The sequence below is a fragment of the Sceloporus undulatus genome, chromosome 5 (genome assembly GCF_019175285.1).
Source record: "Sceloporus undulatus isolate JIND9_A2432 ecotype Alabama chromosome 5, SceUnd_v1.1, whole genome shotgun sequence".
In the NCBI taxonomy this organism is placed as follows: domain Eukaryota; kingdom Metazoa; phylum Chordata; class Lepidosauria; order Squamata; family Phrynosomatidae; genus Sceloporus; species Sceloporus undulatus.
In genome coordinates, this window is record NC_056526.1 from 117,162,700 (window position 1) to 117,182,985 (window position 20,286).

At 38.5% G+C, this 20,286-nt stretch overlaps 1 protein-coding gene across 3 annotated transcripts in view; it reads right to left on the reverse strand.

The window, feature by feature from the left end:
- Window positions 1-742: 742 nt before the first annotated feature.
- The window catches only part of PDS5A (PDS5 cohesin associated factor A), a 64,034-nt gene continuing 44,490 nt past the window's right edge, over window positions 743-20,286 (reverse strand). For 2 of the 3 annotated variants that reach the window (XM_042467676.1, XM_042467677.1), the window contains exons 23-34: window positions 19,097-19,233; window positions 17,305-17,428; window positions 16,897-17,101; window positions 16,501-16,615; window positions 15,217-15,349; window positions 14,561-14,680; window positions 13,757-13,819; window positions 12,886-13,031; window positions 10,625-10,730; window positions 8,081-8,427; window positions 4,839-4,989; window positions 743-1,874 (exon numbers count right to left, since the gene is read on the reverse strand). In XM_042467676.1, coding sequence (XP_042323610.1) covers window positions 1,782-1,874; window positions 4,839-4,989; window positions 8,081-8,427; window positions 10,625-10,730; window positions 12,886-13,031; window positions 13,757-13,819; window positions 14,561-14,680; window positions 15,217-15,349; window positions 16,501-16,615; window positions 16,897-17,101; window positions 17,305-17,428; window positions 19,097-19,233 — 1,740 coding nt within the window. In that variant the 3' untranslated portion in view covers window positions 743-1,781. The remainder of the gene's footprint in view (window positions 1,875-4,838; window positions 4,990-8,080; window positions 8,428-10,624; window positions 10,731-12,885; window positions 13,032-13,756; window positions 13,820-14,560; window positions 14,681-15,216; window positions 15,350-16,500; window positions 16,616-16,896; window positions 17,102-17,304; window positions 17,429-19,096; window positions 19,234-20,286) is intronic. The other variant, XM_042467678.1, reaches the window with a different exon arrangement.

Below are 20,286 nucleotides of genomic sequence, written 5' to 3' on the forward strand. Positions count from 1 at the left end.
TCAGTTCAATTAGGACTTCACATCCCATCATTTAGTGCCATTTCATGTAGGATGGCCTGTTTGGAAGATCAGCTTCACAGCCCAGGAGAACAGTTTTCACCTTTGTAGCTTCTAATTTCAGCTTCCTTTGCTTTATCAACTACCACACGTACCAACTGATGCACTCCATTACCATCTCACATGCAATTGTTTTTTAGTTGTTCATTAATAATGCCCTTTTCATTTGGTTTTTATTGTACCAGTCACTTCCAGGTGGCATTCACTAGTTCTATACTGTATGTTATTAATTTGGGGTGGTGGTGGTCAAGATGTAACACTCCCCAAAGTAAACTGTCATGCTCCCATTACTTGTTATTTTCCCTCATTTCAAAACTAGCAGTTCTTTGGTGCTGTTGTGTTTACTCAAGTCAATCAAGTTGCCATACCATACATAATTCAGTTTTAACTAATGCACAGATGCCAGGCTGCGCTTCTTCAAGTTTCTCCTGTTCTGAAGATAGATTTGCATGACTTGACATATCGGCTGTGAAGAGAGCTGGAACAGTGAGGCATTTTTGAAACTTCATTTAGACATTTTGCTGACTACTGGTATGTATCTATGCCTTCCCAATCCATTTACTGAAGCCAGAGAGCTATCATTAAACTTCACTAAAGTCTGTATTGACTTACATGTTATGTCGACATCCTTTAGAACGGTGGTAAAGCAAGAGTCCTAATACTTTTTATAAAAAATACCATTGTGACACCTAGAAGCATTTATTTTATGCAACAAACTTAAATATGATCACGTGTACATAAAAGTGTACACTGTAGATTGAACAATGCCAAAAAAATCAATATTGATGCAAGTCTTCTAAATTAAACATTAAAAAATGAGCTGGGACAGGAAGACAAAAACATAAAACAAGACTTACTTTCAATCAGCACAATGCTTAAAATTGAGAGCAATCCTAAACATGTCCAACGTTCCTTACAAAGCTGCCAAAAGTCCAACTATTTTTAAAAATTGATTTTTTACATCAATAATAAAAATCTGGTGACAAACATTATAAAATCAAATGCTGGGATTTCTTTCCTCCCTTACTCCAAATTTAGAATATCCCAACAGAACTACAGGAGTCAACCCATTTAGAAGTGATATATGTTTTATAAAACAACCAACAATATGTACATTTATTGCAAATTATATTAAACTAAAATGGAGGGGGAAATTAAAAAAATGAAATGTCTACTTGCAAATCAATCAAGTGATTAGTTTCCCACTCTGATAAAAGTCAGAAAGCAACATGTATAAAAATTGCCACTATGTGACTTCTCATAGCAGGAACTAAAATCTGTACATCTTACTTTGCTGGAAAGAATTATACATAAAAGTCTCCAAAAGGAAGATGAGAATGCAGGTATTTTCCTTGTCTTGGATTAAAAATCATTCAGTAGGCTTCAATTTTTTCTTCAAAAGAGGTGGGCAATACCTGGTTCTAGGTCTGAGAATTTTTAACGTTGCTTTAAGGACCTCACTTTGACTTTCTTCTAAAAAAAAATGCAGCATGAAAATTAATGGAGTAAAACACTTTTAAATTCCAGATATGCAGAGACTGGAATCAAGTGTTAAGCAATTTGCTTAATTATTGACTTTTCATAAAAAAAGTCTCAGGGGAAATAAGTACAGATGCTTTTAGCCTCTCTCAAGAGTTTCTGCAGATTAATTTCATCTGAAAGGGAAGCAGTTTTCCTTCTGTTTTCAGAGCTGAAAGCTGTGTGATCTGAAGCAATTTCAGCACCTATACAGGAAGTTTCTTGGTTTTTGCAGAAGCTTGGAGCATGCCTTCATTTGGCCCTTCTCTCCTTCCTTTGCAAGGAATTTTTCTTTTTACCTTGTGGAGGAAAAAAGATAATTAGAAGTCAAAACTCACTGGAAACAAAATCTAATCAGAAAAAGAATTTTGCTTCTTTGAGTGCATATCTGGTTTCTTTTAATGAAGCTGCAATCCTATACACACTTACCTAAAGCTAAGCACCACTGAAAGCAGCGAGACATGCTTCTAAATATACATGTATAGGATTGTGCTGCAAATTATGTTTTTTAATTCACATTTATGTGTCAAAGATAAAGGTCTCCTCTAAATGTCACTGTAGGAAATTGGTATTTATAGCAGGCCAAGCAATATGTTTAAGAGAACACTGGTTTAAATTCAAAGTGCCACATATGTTATCCCTGCAACAATGTAAAAGGATCATTATACAAGGGAGTGCTGAAAAGTTCTTGGCCTGACCAACATCCCACTTCTGATCATAATTTTGTCACTGTAGATTGAAAGATTGTTTTGTACTGTAAACTGCCAATTTGCAGGCATCCAGCTCTAATTTCTAAAGAAAATCCATGCATGTATGACACAAACATTGAATGACAAGTGCCCATCACACTCAACTGTGAAGAAGTTGTGTGCCAACTTTCTCATGGTGATTTTGAGACCAAAGATGCAGCAAAGTCTGGAAGGCCTTAAATAGTGTCAACTCCTGAAACTACCGAATATACTTGACTCTAAGTTGAGAAATTTATGCCTCAACATGGACTCCAAAATCATGGGTAGACGTATAAGTTAATGCTTATAAATTTCCTGAAAGAAGAAATGCCCACTTTCCTCTATAGCCTTGTAACAGCTCCCAATTTGAATCCTCGGCGCGCTCTCCTCTCTCTCTCTCCGTGTGTGTTATCCCTCTCAGCCTTCTTGCGCAGCCAGAGTTATGAGGCAGCTGCTGAGGCAAGGCACACAAACACACTGAGAGTATGCCCAGGCTTGTACCCAGTTTTGCAAGCCATGAGCCTCGAGAGTCCTGGGGGTGAAGGGCAGAGAGAGAGAGAGAGAGACAGAGAGAGAGAGAGAGGGGGGGGATCTGTCCTCCTTTTTGCAAGCCATGAGCCTTGGGAGTCCTGGGGGTGAAGAGCAGAGAGAGAAAGTGGAGTCTGTCCTCCCTTTTGCAAGCCATGGGCCTTGGAGATGCTTTTGCTAAGGGGAAGAATGTGTGCGCGCGCGCCAAGGTTTGTTTCCCCCTTTCCATGCCAAGACTGTGACCCTTGGGAGAGGTCCAGAGAGGGAGATATAGGGAGGAAAGTGGTGCTTTGTTTCCCCCTTTAGATCTTAATAATAATAATAATACTGTTTATTTATAGCCCGCTTTTCCAGGGAGATCAAAGCGGGTTACAACAGGGGTACTAAACAATGTACAATTTACAACAGTATCTGCGTTGTAAAATCTCAAACAATACATCAATATTTAAAAACAAGATAAAAATTACAAACATTAAAACCACAATAGCTAGCTCAAAAGTGCTAGTGTAACGGGGAGAGAGCAGATATCACAGCCTAGGGGAAAGCCTATTGGAAGAGGTAGGTCTTCAGCTTTTTCCTAAACAGGTCAAGGGAGGTAACCGAGCGGAGCTCGCCGGGAAGAGTTCCAAAGCTGTGGGGCTGAGTTGGAAAACGCCCTCTGTGCAGTCACGGTGTACCTCGTATCAGGAACCCTCAACAATTGCTTCCCGGCCGATCTGAGAGCGCAGGGCAGATTATATGGGGAGAGGCGGTCCTCCAAGTACCCAAGTATCTTTTGTAACATGCTCCATTGTTTGACCCTCAACTTATCCACGGGTCATATCAAAATCCATGATTTTGGCCCCAAAAACCGCTCTCGACTTACACACAAGGTTGACTTATACATGAGTATATACGGTATTGAGCGTGTTCATGATCTGATTTTGGCAGATCAGTAAATCTCACATGAAACAATTGCTGAGACACTAGAGTTATCCTGGGATTGCATTGGGTTTATAATTCATGAGCAACTGGCTATGCAGAAGCTGTCAGCCAAGGGATGCCAAAATGTTTGACTGTTGATCAGAAATGACACTTAAGCCGATACCTCCAAGTTGCTATTTTGAGAGATCTAGTGATCTTTTTTTTTGCAGTGACTAGTCACTGTTGATGAAACATGGTTATATCACTATGATCCAGAGACTGAACAACAGTTCTGGCAGCAGAAGCAATTAGGTTCTCCATGGCAAAAAAAAATTCAAGACACAAAGGTCAGCAGGAAAGGTCATGGCCACAAGTTGTTTTTTGTTTTGGGATAAGGAAGGTATTTTGATGACTGACTATCTTCAAAAGGGCCAAATAGTTAATGCAGAATGCTACTCTAACCTGCTGTGCCAATTAAAGTAGGCATTAAAGGAAAAATGGTGAGGGAAGTAGCAAAGATGTTTTTTCATCCACGCTACTTCATCTGACTATTTCTTGTTTCAAAACCTTAAAAAGAGTTTGAAAGGAAGGAAATTTTCAAATGATCCAGAGGTGATAGCAGCAGAAGAGCAGTATTTCAGGTGTGTGTTTTTTCCCCTGGAAGAGTTAAAGAATCTTGAAAAATGATCTGCCATGTGTGTCAAAGTTTGGGGTGAATATGTGAAAAAACACGTAAGTGTCATGGTTTGAGGTCCTTCCCTTCTTGGTTGGGCCAAGAAATTTTCAGCACCCTCTTATATAAGATGTCCAGTAAAGGACAGTATTATTTACTCCTGGGTTATCATCTTGCAAGAGCTAAATTAACTAGACACACAGCCTAAAACTTGTTGGTTAGTTCTAGCTGTAACAGTTCCACCTTCTGTAAATCCCACTGATTAAATGGGTTTATTCTACTTGGTACTACCAAGAGGAATCGGGCCACAATTATATTGTGATGCTCAGCATTTATTTCCATATGCCTGACTACTGCCACCTCCTTTCAGCACCGCCCAACCCATGGTTTAAAAAACAACAACATAGCCCTGTATAAGCTGCCTGCTGCACCTTCAGGAAGCCTCCCTCTGTTACATCTGTATCCTCAGTGTCTTCCTGGCTGCTCTCACAAAGTTTAAAAAGATCCATTTCATTTGGAGAATATCCAGGACTTGATTCTATCTCCATCACTGAATCTCCATCACTTCCCAGCACCTGGCTTCTGAAAAATGTTAGAATGGTAATATCATTTGGGAGTAAAATTCTAACTAAACCAAGCTAAGAATTGTGTTTGGATCCTTTGAAATGAAAAGGTAATTGCTGTTTTCCAGAACTCAATATATACAGATTATTTTTAAAGCCCCCTTGAAACAACAAACTTCTCTAGACTATATCAATGTAATTTACAGATGAGTGGGAAAGTATAGTTTTACTAGAATTTTACACTTTTTTCATTGATTACAAGACCTGTATCCCACATTAGTCTTCAATATTCCCCTCTTCAGCATTTCAGAAACAAATTGCTATACAACAAGAAGGCAACATATATTTGCCAGACTTTGCAACCAGTCTTTATTTGTAATTATTACTCTCTTGAACATCTAGAAATTTAAATGCAGCAAGTGTTTCATGCCATTCCTGTTCTCCTTCATTAGTTCCTTGTACACAAAAATATCTTTTGGTCAGGGTAAACACTTTATTAGTATGAAGTAAATGCTGGACCAGACTGTCCCAAAGGGGCGGTATGATGCTGCCCCTTTGAGCGCTGGATTGGGACCGTGGCAACCGCATGCCGTGGCCCCAATCCAACTTTTTTCTGACTCAAGAAGCAGCAGCAAAATGCTGCTCCTTTTTGTGCCGGAAAAAGGGTGCACTTTCTGCTGCTACTGTGGCTTTTTGGCGCTCCTGCAGTGTGCAGTGTCTGAACACTGTGCCACCGGAGTGCCGAAAAGCTGCTGCCGTGTAAATGGCCAGGCGGCTTCATGGCAGCTTCATGGCGGCTTCCTGCCGGCTTGGGGGCATGCACTGTGCATATGCCATGCCCCAAACTGCTGGGAAGACAGCGTATTTTACCAGTCTGTTCCGGCCCAAAGATATTCTTCCTCAATTGTGGGTGGATGGATAGGCCTCATATTTTGTGGACATCTAATCACCATCTATGCATCTGTAAATACTTAATGGAGTGTGAAGTTAAAGAAAAAGGTCTGATCTCCATCACCACACACACAGCTTTAGCAATGGAGTGAAACTATCCACCTGCTACTCAGAGAGCAAAAAATTCCAGGACAGACTTTTCCCTGGTTGGTGTTTTTGCCTCTGACTAAGGAATGACCCACAGCTTGAATAAAATAATTTTCTGGGAGAGCCACAGAAATTAAGTGGCTGGCTCTTCTTCTACCCAGGAGTAGTAAAGCACCTTCATTTTTTTGTGAGCGAATGTACACTCACTCACACTGGTGTAAAACAAAAACCAAAAATAAAAAAGCATGCTTTTACCACACTCCCTGGCCCCACAGGAAGACAGCTTCAAGAAATTCCAGCCACATACCTTTTTCTGTGAAAGAACAAGCCATCTTAATTCCATCCTTCTCCCCCCCTCCCCCATATAAAATTAGGACAGTGAAAGAACAGGGTTGCTAGGAGGAAAGAATCAGGCCAAAAAAGGAATAAAATCCTTTAGATTCAATAGGGGAAAGAGCAAGAGCATGGGCAGTGTCCTCAGCTCCTCCACTTTCTGAGGCCAAGACTTGAGGCTGGCTCTAGGCTGCACCTTCTTCTCCTTCTAGCACATCTGCTGAAGCTACTAGGGGTAAGAGCTAAACTCTCTCCACTCCCTATGTATGCCACTATGCTCTCCTTTGTCCCTCAGCACTCCTCCAACAGGATTCTGGGCAAAGTCTCTCTTGCATCCAATACAGGTGCTCCTTCCACTTCAGAATTATTTGCCAGACAGAAGGGCAGCCATTCCTGGTGAGTGGGTTTGTGGAACTATGAAAACTTAATTTTTCCCATTTAGAATCAGCATAGCCAAAGGAGTATTTTGATGCCTCCACTCCATTATGAAGAACACCAGAGGACTGAATAGAGTCTCCCCACCCATATTCTGCTGCTTACTCCAATTTGCTCATGCAAAAGCAAGAGCAGCATACATAAGAGTAAAAATCTATCCAAGTTCCTACTTTTGCTTACCCTCGGGCATCAGGGAAATTAAATAACATTTCTCTGCTTTCCAACCTAAGCAGAAGAAAATGAGAGACATAATGGCAAAGGAGAACTTTAAGGTGCAGAATGCACTTCCAGGGTTGTAGTTGTCTACATCTAACAAGAAAAGTAATGAAAAAAGCCTTGCGGCTCCTGCCTCTGGAACTTGCTCAAGGTGCTGCAACCCAAAGGACTGTGGGTTGAGAGAATGAAAAGTTCCTATAGTTGCCACATTAGACTGAGACAAGAGAAAGAATCCAGGAGCCACCAAGACCTTCTGGCTACAGTCAGCTCGCCATATCTATGGATTCTTTATCCACAGATTCAACCATCCATGGTTTAAAAATAGTAAAATAATAAATAAATAAATGTGATTTTGCTATGTTATATAAGGGTCACCATTTGACTATGCCACTGTATATAATGGGACTTGAACACCCATGCATTTGGGGATCCATGGGGGAATCCTGGAACCAAACACCAGTGGATACCAAGGGCCCATTCTTACTTAGAAGTAGCCAGTGTTGGCTGCAAGTCTTGGCGTCAGCTGGAGAGGCTAACATTTTTTAAGCAACAGAATAGCTTTTTTGTTTTGTTTTCTGCACTCCTCAACTCCGATGTTCCTTAACATTAGTCAGGTGAGGGGGAGGATCTTTATGGTAAAATACCATCCCAACAATCTGAATGTCCTGATTCATAACATTTTACATCTGAAAATAAAATGCACAGACTAATAAGACATGTAATCTTAGGTATTTGAATTTTGGTGAAAGGCTGAGATTAGTATTATAGAAATATAACAGAGAAAATGTTGACAATGTAGCTCACCCAGAGAAACAAGGTGCAGAAGTCAAATAACAGGACAGGGAACAGTATGCAAGACAGTGCACAATTGCAGCTATCCCAACAAAACCCATATATAGCCTTTATATTTCTAACTTTTCTCCTAACTCAGGATGATTAGCCTTATCACCTATACGTATGAATATACCAGGTGGTGACAGAGTTAAATCTAGGCTGTTTTGATTTACTGACCTAAGACATGTTGTGTTTATGGCAGGACTCTTACAAATTCAGGAGCCTTTCTTATAACAGAAAAATTGTGTGTTTACCTCTGTAGATCAATCTGTCTCTGTGGTGGTACTGCCTTTTTCACTGTGTCTTGCTGTTTTGGTGCTTTGGCATTAGTTGCCTCTAAACCTTCTTGACTTGGTGCTGCCCTTTTCCGTCCTCTACCAGATGGTTTATTTGTTTCAACATTTTTTGCTGTGGTGCCCTGAGATTCAGACTTGGGTGGGCGCCCTCGCCTGGGTTTGGGAGGGGCAGGCTGGCCTGTTTCATCCGTTTTATTTTCTTCAGTCTTTTGATGGATATTCTCTGTTCCAGCTGCTGCTGCAGTTCTTTTTTTCGCACGTTCAGTGCTACCATTTCCTTGCGTTGCTTGATCAGAGTTAATCTCCTAGAGAAGAGAATCTTGTTTTCAAATGAGTCCCTAAAATTTAGTTTTTCATTGAAAAGCTTGTATTTTATAAGCACATTTTCAAAAGCAACTACAGAAGGAACCTTCCAAGCACCACAACATAACTAGTCCAGGCGGACTTGCAGTTTTAAGAGAATATTAATATTCCCAAACCATGACCCTCCGCCAACATTTCATTTATAAAATATATTATTTTGAATTCTCAAAACCTGACTTGTGAGCAAACTCTGAATGGCATTATCCACGTATAAAACATGAGCCATAACCTTAAGGATGGGGGAGAATTACTATATACAATGCACCTGCGTCATACGCGGGTGCGCTTTACGTAGCTTTCAGCATATGCTGAAAGCTACGTGGGGAGAAGAGGCAGCACGTCCCATAGGGATGAATGGGGTGTGTGCCTGTGGCAGGCAAGTGCCACCAGGTGAACGAGCCCCATTCATTTAAATGGGGTTCGAGCATAGGTGGTATTTGCTTTAAGTGGGGGAGTCTGGAATGGATCCCCCTGCGTAAAGAAAGGCCAAACTGTACACTCATGTATAAGTCTAGAAAATTTGGTCAAAAATTGACCCAAAAAAACCTGTGTCGACTTATCCACATAAATACTGTACATTAACTCTTATCTGAAAAGGAAACTATCCCCAGGTTTAAGGCAAGAGCATAATCTGTCCTGACCCATGCTTTACACCCTTCTCCATCCAGCCTTTAGTGTGAGCACAAATAGTTATGCCTACTGGAATTCTCTAAATTCTTTAGGATTATTTTCCTTTTCTTCTTCTTTATCTCCTTTGTTATGTGCCCCTATGTTTAATCTCTACCTATCCACAGGTCATATCAGAATCCATAATTCTGGCCCAAAACCTGCCCTCAATTTATATATGAGGTCAACGTATAGTTGAGTATATTCAGTAGTGTAAAGAGAAGGGAGCCCTGCAGTGAAGATGCTGTTGCACCCATAAGGCCTATATACCCTGTGACAGACTGCATTCATTTACCTGCTCAAAACAAATGTAATATCACAGTCTACAAAAAAAAGTTTTAAACATCATTTGATATTTCTCTCTCTGTAATATATCATGATTCCAATTTAATGTGGTCCAATGCCTTATTATTTATTTATTTAAATCCTATTTTTACCTTTGTCTATTTATAGACAGTTTAGGGCAGCACATATGGTATGTTTAAAATCCATTACATCCTTACTTTCTCCTTGGTGTAAATTTAATATTCTGTTCATTGTGCTGTATTGCTACTCATGCTTCCTGCCTCACACAAATTAAATCACCATGTTCAGGACATGGACATATAACAAGACAAAATCAGTCAAAGTGTGCAAAATTAATATTTCATATCACTTCATGTGCTCAAGCAAATGTACTGGTCCTATAGTTGACATGGCTCAACTACACATATAGATACAAACATGATACGTTTCTTTTTTCACCTGACCAATCAGGAAAATATTAACGCATATCAATAATCTCACTTTAAGTTGTTTTTACTACTTGTCAGGAAAGTTATCAACGGCGCTTTGCACCTGCCTGGATATGTGCTAGGGTTGCCTCGGGGCGTTTACAGACACCCCGCAACCCTAGAACATACTTGTGGCGTAATAATGGCGGTGCCCTGTATACATGGGTGCCACCATTGTGACGTCACGGCCGCGCCGCAGCCAAACAGCACACACGCAGGTGTGATGTGCTCACACCACTGCAGGGCGCATGTGGTGCCCTTTCAGCGGCGCTGGAAGGAGCTCCAAAACAGAGCTCCTTTTCGCTGCGCATATCACTGGCGCAGTCTTTACACGGCTGCACCAGCAATACGGAAGAGAAAGGCGCAGCTGTTGGGGTGTCCTTGGGGCATGAAGCCCCAAGGACACCCCTTTCCAGGCCAGGGAGAAGCGGCGTTTTGCTGCTTCCCCGAGGCCTGGAGAAGCGGCGGATTGGGGCCTCTTGGGCTGCTGCTGCGGATGCCCAGGGCCCGATCTGGTAGGGAAAGGGGCGGGTGCAGGCCGCCTCAAAGGGGCGGTCTGTATCCTGCCAACATTATGAAATTAAGTTCATATTCATGGAGTGGCAGACAAAATGGAACAGTTAGATATAAATATCTGGAACACTTCCAAGGCAGATTATCAAAATAGCTAAATACAATGAAATAAACTTCTCAACCATACCTTATTCTTTACAGGTTCTATTTTTGCTGGAGTGACAGAAATAATTCTCACTGGATTTTCATCATTTTCACTGACACCAATTTCTGATATGTCTGTGTTCTCCTCCCTATTGGAAGATTTAAAAAAAACGATGTAAATAACTTTTCACTCTAACTGTGTGAAACAAAAAGATCTGTGTCCCTTTACAGTGCAACTAATTAACAAATTAAAAGTAAAAAATGGATTAAAATGCACATGCAAATTGATAGCTTTCATTCAACTTTTTTAAAGTAACAGAGTAAAATCATCCAAAGTTTTGCCACCTCTAAAAGCTAAGTTAATAAAATAGAAATTTTTAAAATAAACTCACATTTTATTTAGTCTTTATTTTGCACAGAATCATGTTCTTAAACACAGTGATTTCTCTATGTGCCTACCTCTATGCTAGATTTTGTCCTTTGCCTTTAGTTTTGATATATCATTATCTCCATAACTACAAAACAGTCAAAACACAGGGAGTGCAATGTATCTTTCAGTCATCTTTTAAAAAATGTTATTCTACATTACATTATTTTACACAGCATCCACATTTTGCTCTGAAAAAACTTTCCAAGTAAGCATACACAAGCACTTAATCAGTCTGCAATGAATTAAAAAATAAAGATTGTCTTGGAGGGGAAAAAAACCCCTTCTAATAGCAATTAATGAGTTCACTCAGCTGCTATCCCACTGTCTTTGCGCAGCCTGGGCCATAGACACAAATCTATAGAGGTGTAATACTGCAATACAGTACATAAAAAACATGTCCTAAAGCAGGTTGGATATTGTGCAGCTCTTCAGATGTTGCTCAACTGCAATTTGGAGTACAGTCAGCCTGCCATATGCACGGATTTTTTATCCACGGATTCAACTATCTGCAGCTTCAAAATATTTTTTAAATGTATAAATTACAACAAGCAAACCTTGATTTTTCCATTTTAAATAAGGGATGCCATTTTACTATGCCACTGTATTTAATGGAACTTGAACATTCACATATTTTGTTATCCATGGGGGGGGGGGGGTTCCTGGAACCAAACCCCAGGCGATAACAAAGGACCACTGTATTCTTCATTATTGGCTATGCTGGCTAGAACTGCTGGGAGTTGTAGACCCACAAAGCTGGAGACCTGGGTAATTTCCACCCTGCTCTAAAACGCAGTATAATAGACAGCATTTGGAACAGTGGAACTCACAGCACCAAAATATAGTAGTTTGCAATCTAGTAATTTAAGAGTTTAATTTTAATATGCTTCAAGATATTATGACGCTGTTAAACAATTGATACTTTAGTAAATGTAGCATAAGGGATTATGTCTATTCACGCGCAAGAGTAGGGCTGGGGATCAATAAGTGATCTCTGGATCTTGTTTTATTACAGAATATGGAATTATGTACCAATCCATTAATAAGTATTATTACTTTAACAATCTTACTGCACAGTATCAATAATATGTGGTCAGTTTTTGATAGATGGTGTCACAGTCATATGAACTTCTTACATCATATATATTGCAGAATTTAGTTAGCTAGGAGCTTAATATTATACAGTATGTGAGATTTCAACAATGTAAGAACCTAGAAATATTGCATTTTCAGCCCAATACTAAGGGATTGAACCAAAAGTCTGAGTGATTCACATTTCTGAAATCAGCTCTCATAGGATACTGGGCATGAAAGATTATTACAACTTCTGAATTTCTATATTAGGGCAGCAAAAAACAAAGACACCAATAAAGATAGGTAATTTCTCACATAATTATGGCAGATATAGTATAGCCACAGACAGGCAAGGAAATTTCTGGTGATCCCTAGTTTGCAAGTGCAAATACATTTAAGAATCCTGCCAAAAGAGATATCCTGTATCTCCTTGTACCTTTCTTTAACTCGAGTGGAAGGGCAATTGGAGATGCTCAGATATAGCTCCTCCCAGTCGCTGGTTAACTAAAGACGTGCCCCCAGACCTGGTCCCACTGTCCTTGCACTCACAGGGCAAAGAACCAGCTGAAAGCTGCTTCTTCTCCTTCTTGGAGTGTGCAAGATCAGCGAAACATTTCACTACCACACCCCTATAACACACACCACACATTATGTGTGTGCATGTGTTTCTTTGTGTGAACTGCATCTGGGAGCCTCTAGTTGCCCTTGTACACCTGAAGGTAAAAACACAATCACCACTGTTATAGGTACAGGAGCAGACAGTTATTGGATTTGCCACAATCTGTTACTGAAAAGTAGTATACCTTGATTTGTTTCCTGCAGGAGAGCTCAGCTCTGAGTTTACACTGTTATTGCTTCCAGTTTCTGATCCTGTGTTTCGGATATATGGTCTCCTTCCAGTTGCAGATAAAGGTTTATTTACTGCACCTAATACACCAGTTGGTTTAGGCTAAAATGTACAAAAATAGGCTTAATTAAGTCTGAAATATAACCACACATGCCATTTACAGTTTACCAACTTTATTTAAAATTCTTCTCTACGTTAAAGTAATACAGTGGTTTTAGCATTTAAACTGGCTGCTTGAAACACAGCTAAATTCACAGGCACTTGTAACAGTTATTTAAAGCCCAAATGCAAGATAGCCTTAAAATTATATTGAAAAACCTTCATATATCCCTCTAGCAATAGCAACATCAGGTACATTTCTATACCACTTACCAATGTACTAAGCGGTTTACAAAATTTAAGCTAATTGTCCCCAACAAGCTGGGTACTCATTTTAGTGACCTACGGAAGGATGCCAAGCTGAGTTGACCCACAGGCCCTGGCTGGTATTGAACTCACAACCTTGTGGTTTGTGAGTGTGTGGCTGCAGGCATTTAACCAGAAAAGAGAAAGTTCTAAAATGATCTAAAAGCGTATTGTCCCAGGATTATTTCCCCTCATATTCTACTGAACACAACTATCCCCTCAGATTCAAATACAGATGCAGAAAATAAAATATACTCCACCCCCATACCTATGGATTGCTTAGGATGGACACAATGTAATTCTAAATTTGTTTACTCAGAAGTAAATCTCACTGAAGTCAAAGGGATTTACTTAAGTGTGTTCATGCTATCCCCATTGCGCTTAATTCCATGTGTTTGTAGTAACTGGGTTACAAACAATACCTTTCCTGTTAAAAGAAGAACTCTTGTTTCCTCTGAAATATAATTCCTGTCATTGCAAAAATCCTTCAAGAAAAAGAAAAAAAGGATGTTATTTTTTATGTTTAATACTTTCAAGATAGAGTATGTAATTTGATGGAAGCACACAAAATCTGAAACTCTTTCTAGTCTTTCCAAATTAGAATTTATGTAGTTTATTTTAATAAACTAATTTTCAACTGAAGAAGTGGGTCAGGAATTCAACAGGACTTCCCCCCTGCTCTTTCTCTCCTACTACCCAACAACGGCTATTCACATAGCACAACAAACTGCTTTTGAAATGGAAACATTTCAGAAGCAATTTACGATAGGACACAGAAGATGTTCCGTAGGAAAACATTAAAAATTCCACAGGATAAGTGTAGAACCTTCAATGAGATGAGAGGTTCTATTTACTGGCAATGGAGTAGAACGTCAATAGTGCATGAATCCAAATTTTTAAAGGATACTGAAGAAAAATGTGCTATGCTCTGAGCTACTAAAACTAAACAATTAACATTTTAACAGTTTGGGCATTATATTATAGTCTCTATGGACAAATATTATTGATTTCACATGTTAGGCATATACAGCTTGTTTTTCATTTGCTTTGGCAATTAAAAATATAACATAGCAATCACAGATACAGATTTGGTATTTCTGAACATCTGCAAAAGACAAATTTTGTAGCATTCTTTTTTCTCTGGAGAGGAAATGAATAGGAACATATTTTGATAACTATCTAAATGCAAAAGTCCTAGATTTATTTTTGTAATGTCACAAAGTTACCTTCTCAGGTTGTGTAAAAAATTTGGTTGGCAATACAGGATCCTTTGGCGAATCTGCATTACATAAAGCGCTTTTGCTGTTGATTACACACAGAGCCACATCACATACAGTATAGAGTTTCTGAAAAGAAAAAGATAATAATTAAGTTTAAAATTAGTAATTTTAAGTTAGAAGACTATGTCAACTCTATTACATCTAGAAATCAGCTAAGACAACTATATTAAGAACTTATTTTATGCTATAAACCAAGCAAGCATATGTGCTTATTTTCTACAAGTGCCTGAAAGGAAAACATGCTTTAAAAAAAAACCTAACACTTGATACTACTATAATTTAAATTATAATACATTTGTTCATCTTCAAATTCACAAGACTGAATGACATAGCTACTCCTGTAGAAAATGCTGGCAACAATTCTAGTTACCAGCTTTTATAATATGCATCTCATTTAAATTAAAGCATATACCATTTTATGGGAATTGTTCCCAATTTATCCTTGTTTCAAATTAACAATATTCTGCAAGATTAATTTTTTGTGCTAACTATAACTCTCCATAAAGAAATGAGGAATTTTGGCTTAGTGCTTCTTCTGACTCATTCTGTCTATCTTGTTCATGTAAGGTCTTAAAAAACCCTTCTCTTTTCATATTCCTTACTTCATTTGCCTTTGGCTCATCTGGTGACTGTGCATCTCTTGTAAGTTTGATACTTTCTGTCATCTTTTTCATGAAGGCATGGCTGTTGTTTTCATTCTTTGTCATTAAGACTTCTAGCATGAACCATAGGCACCTGATAAAACACAAAATAATCAAATGCCATGAAACCCATAACACCACTAATCCAGCAACCCCACTGATTCTATGATGTGAGGAATCCAAGTTAGGACAAAGGAAGGAAATAGGAAGGAAAATTTTCTAATAAATAATTATTATGTATTTACATCTTAATTTCTGAGTGTCTGAAATGATCTGAAGAGCCAATGCAGAGGTCAACAATGAAACTTGCCCAAATGGAGAGGGCTGGCAGGTATGTTAGTGCTATTCATTCTATTGTTATGGCTCTAGTGAAGTCAGGAGAGCCTCCTTACTTTTTAGAGTTTTTAATTTTATTGTAGGTTGATTCAGTAACAGGGACAAAGAGACAGCTTGAAAACTAGATCTAGATGACATTCAGAACTTCGCAGAATTCATGAGAATCCATAAGCAAGAACTACCAATTTTATTATTTATTTCATTTCTATACTGTCTTTTCCCAGAATGGGACTCAAGCCAGACCACAAGATAAAAACATTTTAAAAGTCTTTACAATAAAAATGTAAAAAAAAATTAAAATCATCTAGATAAAACAGTATTAAAATTAACACAAAAACACAGGAAAGTTAAAAACATAACTAAAACACCCCCATATAAAACCACTTTTATTTGTTTGTCTTGTTTATATATTAAAAAACCTGTATAAATACAAATGTTTTTTCTTGCAAGTGAAAGGCAAACAGGGAGGAGGCCAGCCTAGCATCCTGTGGAAGGTCATGCCAGAGGGTGGTAGCTGCCATCGACAAGGCTCTCTCTAGTGTCCTCACCAAGTGAGCCTGTCATAGTAGCAGGACTGAAAGTCTACGCCTGAAGATCTTAGGGCTCTAACAGGTTCATATGGGGAGATACAGTCTCTTAAATAGTCTGGATCTAACTACCAAAACGAGCATTCCTCAACTATTATCCGTCTTGAATCCCGCTGTGGGAGAAAGGCGGGATATAAATCCTTGAAAAGAAATAAAATAAACAATTCCTAGTATTGTGTAGGCAGGCTGGTGAAAGTACAGATACTGTTCTCTGTTTACAATCAATAAATTAAGTGTGGGTTTAGAGACTGTCCAGGCATATCACATCAGAGAGCATTTAGAGCAACACTTTGTTAAGCATCTGGTAAAGAATGACACATACTCTTTGATATCACGAAGTTGATCAACATCTTGAGGTTTCGTAAAATCTGGATCATGAGCAAGCAAGTGAATCATGTATGGTACCACATATTCAGGCAGCAGGGATAATAGTTTTTCTGAAATAACATTATATTAAAAAAACTGCATTAGCAATCAGCATATAGACAGACACATATAAATCACTGGAGTGTGTAATTTTTTGCTATTATGCTAACAGGAAATATCTATATCATCTACTGTATTTTACAAGAAAAGTTCTTTAAAGTAAAGAATTTAAGAGTGGTATCTCAATGCATATACTAATGTTATTGCTTATTTCTTATAGATGACCAAACAAATTATTTGGAATAAAAATATTATATGAGAGACCATTTTAGTTCTAACTAAATTTACTAACCATTGGCCATAGGATTCTGCTTAATGTACTCTCGCCGTATGCTTATATTTTTAAGTAAGCACTGTCTCGCATGGGCTCTCCTTTCTTTTACAGGATCTTTGGCACACAGTGCAAATATTGCCATGTACTCCAATGGGAGCAGTAATTTTACCAGTGCCTTATGCAGCTTCTGAGCAAAAATCTGTCTCACCTGGTAGCATTCGTCCTGCAAGAAAAAAGAACATGATGAATGCAATGAAGCAAACTAAAGCAGACCATCAGGTTAAAAGAAAACTCCTGCATATGTAATTCTGCAACATTTAAAAATATATTTATATACAGCACAATAATCTGCAATGAACACAAGTTTTATCATAGGAAATGTCCCCTCCTGATTTAATTGTCATAGCTTTTAAAACAGTTACTTACATTAATGACCAGTGCACAGAGTTGGAACTGCTCTGGGGTTATAATTTCATGGTAACAAGGTTCTTGTGCAAGTTTCATTATGGCACCGCCAGCAGCCAGTCGTAGACGGGACATGTCAGATTTGCTGCATAAAAAAGAAAAAAAAAATCTTCCTTTCTTTCAGAAATTATACCCATGTCTAAAGATGCATCAGCAGTATGAAAAATCTATGTCAAACAAAAACTACTACTTCTGGCTAAACCAGACTTTCAACACTGTCATGTAAAAGACAGTGTCAACTAGCACATTTCAGGTGTCCATTACCAAATTTAGGCTGTTTTGTTAGACCTCTTTACGCTTAGGCCACACTGAAGGCCAAATTGTCCTTCTGATAAGTGGTTACATATCTACCAGAACATTATATGTATGGTGGCATGATCATGCACCTCTCCAAACAATATGGTAGCCTAAACAGCAGATGAGAAGGCTAAGTGGCAAAGCCTACTACATGTTTGGTGCCATTTCTGTTGCAGGTGGCACAATTCTTACAAATCTGTTAAAACTAAATGTATAAGTGCTTGTTCTATATAGCCTTAATTCCTACTCAGTTTGAACTATACAGAAAAGAAGTGACAATTTCTGTGCAGCAGGAAGTGCATATTCCCAGCTACCAACTAACCAAGGGTTTTATGTCCAAAGGAAAACCATGAACTGTAAATTAACTTACTATGGTAAAGAAGCATAGACAATAGCAGTGGCAGAAGAAGCAACATACTAAAAGTTTCCTGTTCCAGTTGACCAGGGAAGGATTTCAAAGTACTTGCAAAATAAAAGTTTTTGGTGAGTGATAAAGTATTTGAGTATGCTAGTCAATTCCACTGTATTAGTGTATTTAGCAGTTTGACATTGCTTCTTAGTGACAGATGGGGAGAGATACATTTTATTTTTTTAAAGGAGGTGCTTCAGAGCTGCAAAAAAAAAACAGTGTAGGCCACATTTTGCTCATCTCTGAAATAGAACTATCCAGACTGTCTGAAAGACTTTATCTACCTACATTTAAGATCCTTGGGGCAGGAGGGGGTGTGTATCTTGGTCCCATCACTGTCACAGGCACATCTGGTGAGGAGGCATGACAGTACCTTCTCAGTGGCTTTCCTAGGTTGTGAACTCTCTCCCATGGAGCATTAGGTTGATCCTTTCTCTGCTTTCGTTCTGCCAGCATGTGGAAACCTTTTTATTTAGACACACCTTTGGCTATTATGCAATTGTTGCAGAAGCAACATTAAATTATAGGCCAGCCTCTACTTTTATTAACACTGTTACATTTTAAATATCCTTAAAGTATTTCAAATTAGTCCTACTTTTAATAGGATAGTTTAATTATTTTAAAACTTTTTATTTCAACCATTACTTTTTAGCCATAGTTTGTTTTAATTTATGGCCTGAGCCACCTTGGATAAAGGTGGGATATACAGTAAATTGAAAATGAACATCACATGAAGCTCCCTTTCCAGCTCCCTTAAAAACTGCTCATTAATTTGTTCTCTAGTGTGTATACTACCTGATGCTTTCAAAAAACTGCATGATCCTACTCATATTGCAAGACAAATCAGATGGCTTGTCTGAACCACACTTAGGTGCAAGGAAGCAGTATTGCACGGAATATTTGATATCTACTCTATCTACTCTGCATCCACATTTCCAGTCTAAAAAGGGAACCCACCTGTGGAAGCTATGAATGGCCCCTCCTGCACTGGGGCACAAATATGAATCTTCCTAGAATAACCTCAAAATAATTTTCAAAATCCCGCACCTGATTCTCTTCTGTTCTGTCAAGTCTCCTTCACTGACCAACATCGCTGATAATAACCGTAGTGTGGAATTTGCAGATTTTGACTGGTTGTTTTTCATACCCAAGAGCCAACGTACTAGAAGTTTAATTGCTTGAACCTATTAATAGATAAGAATTGTGAATAGTTATACAGTGTACCAATTCTATGTAGACATAATACAGGTAAAAACATCCTTAATTATGCCCTTAATTTCAAAACTGGAGAAAAGTGTGCATGTGCTCACATCATGCAAAAATGAGACTGGAAAAAAATGAAGCTTTTCCTATTAGGTGTCTCAAAATACTTCCGTTAACTTGCTGTATTATCTATTTCAGCATATATTCGCAGAATTAGTATGAAGGCAAAAATTAAAAAAAGTGAAGCAATTCTTTAACTGATATTGTTTAAGTTTCCTTTCAAACTTGAATCTTTCAACAAATTGAACTGAAGAGGTTTTTTTCAACAAATTAATTTCCACACAAGCTTCTCAAAGTCATTTATTTGATAGACGTTAAGGCTCTCCCTGCCCCCATTCCTATTCCTTTCTTCTGGAGCTGCACATGGTTTTTTTCTCTGTCAAAGCACATTTAGTTTTGTATGTATAGGTGAAATTGTATTCTGTTTCCTTTCATGTGCTAGCTTATGCTGCAATATACAGCGGTACCCCGGGTTACGAATTTAATTCGTTCCGCGGCGCCGTTCGTAACCCGAAAGATTTCGCAACCCGAAAAAGCCATAGCCGCTAGCGCTGGAAAGCCGCGATTTCGTGCGAAAAAGTGCCGAAAAGCACCAAATTTTTTTTCGTAAGCCGGAAAAAAAAAACGTAAGCCCGGAACAGTTTTTTCCTATCTAATTTTTTCGTATCCCGGAAATTTCGTAACGCGGTCATTTCGTATCCCGGGGTACCACTGTAGTGTGTTTTAGCCACTTTGCATTTCAGTGTTATTTTAATATTGCTATAAATAGAAAGGTTTATTTATTTGGAGCTTTATTAATTCATTAGATACATTCTCATTTTGTATTCAACATAGAAAAACAAACAACCACCTGTTTTTGATTGAGAGGGACTCCCATTTAGAGAGTGAAGGGAAAGAATCTCTTTTAAAAAAACCCAGTGAAATGCATATTTGCATGGGGACATAGAAGCCCTTTCTAGTTTATAGTTGTATTT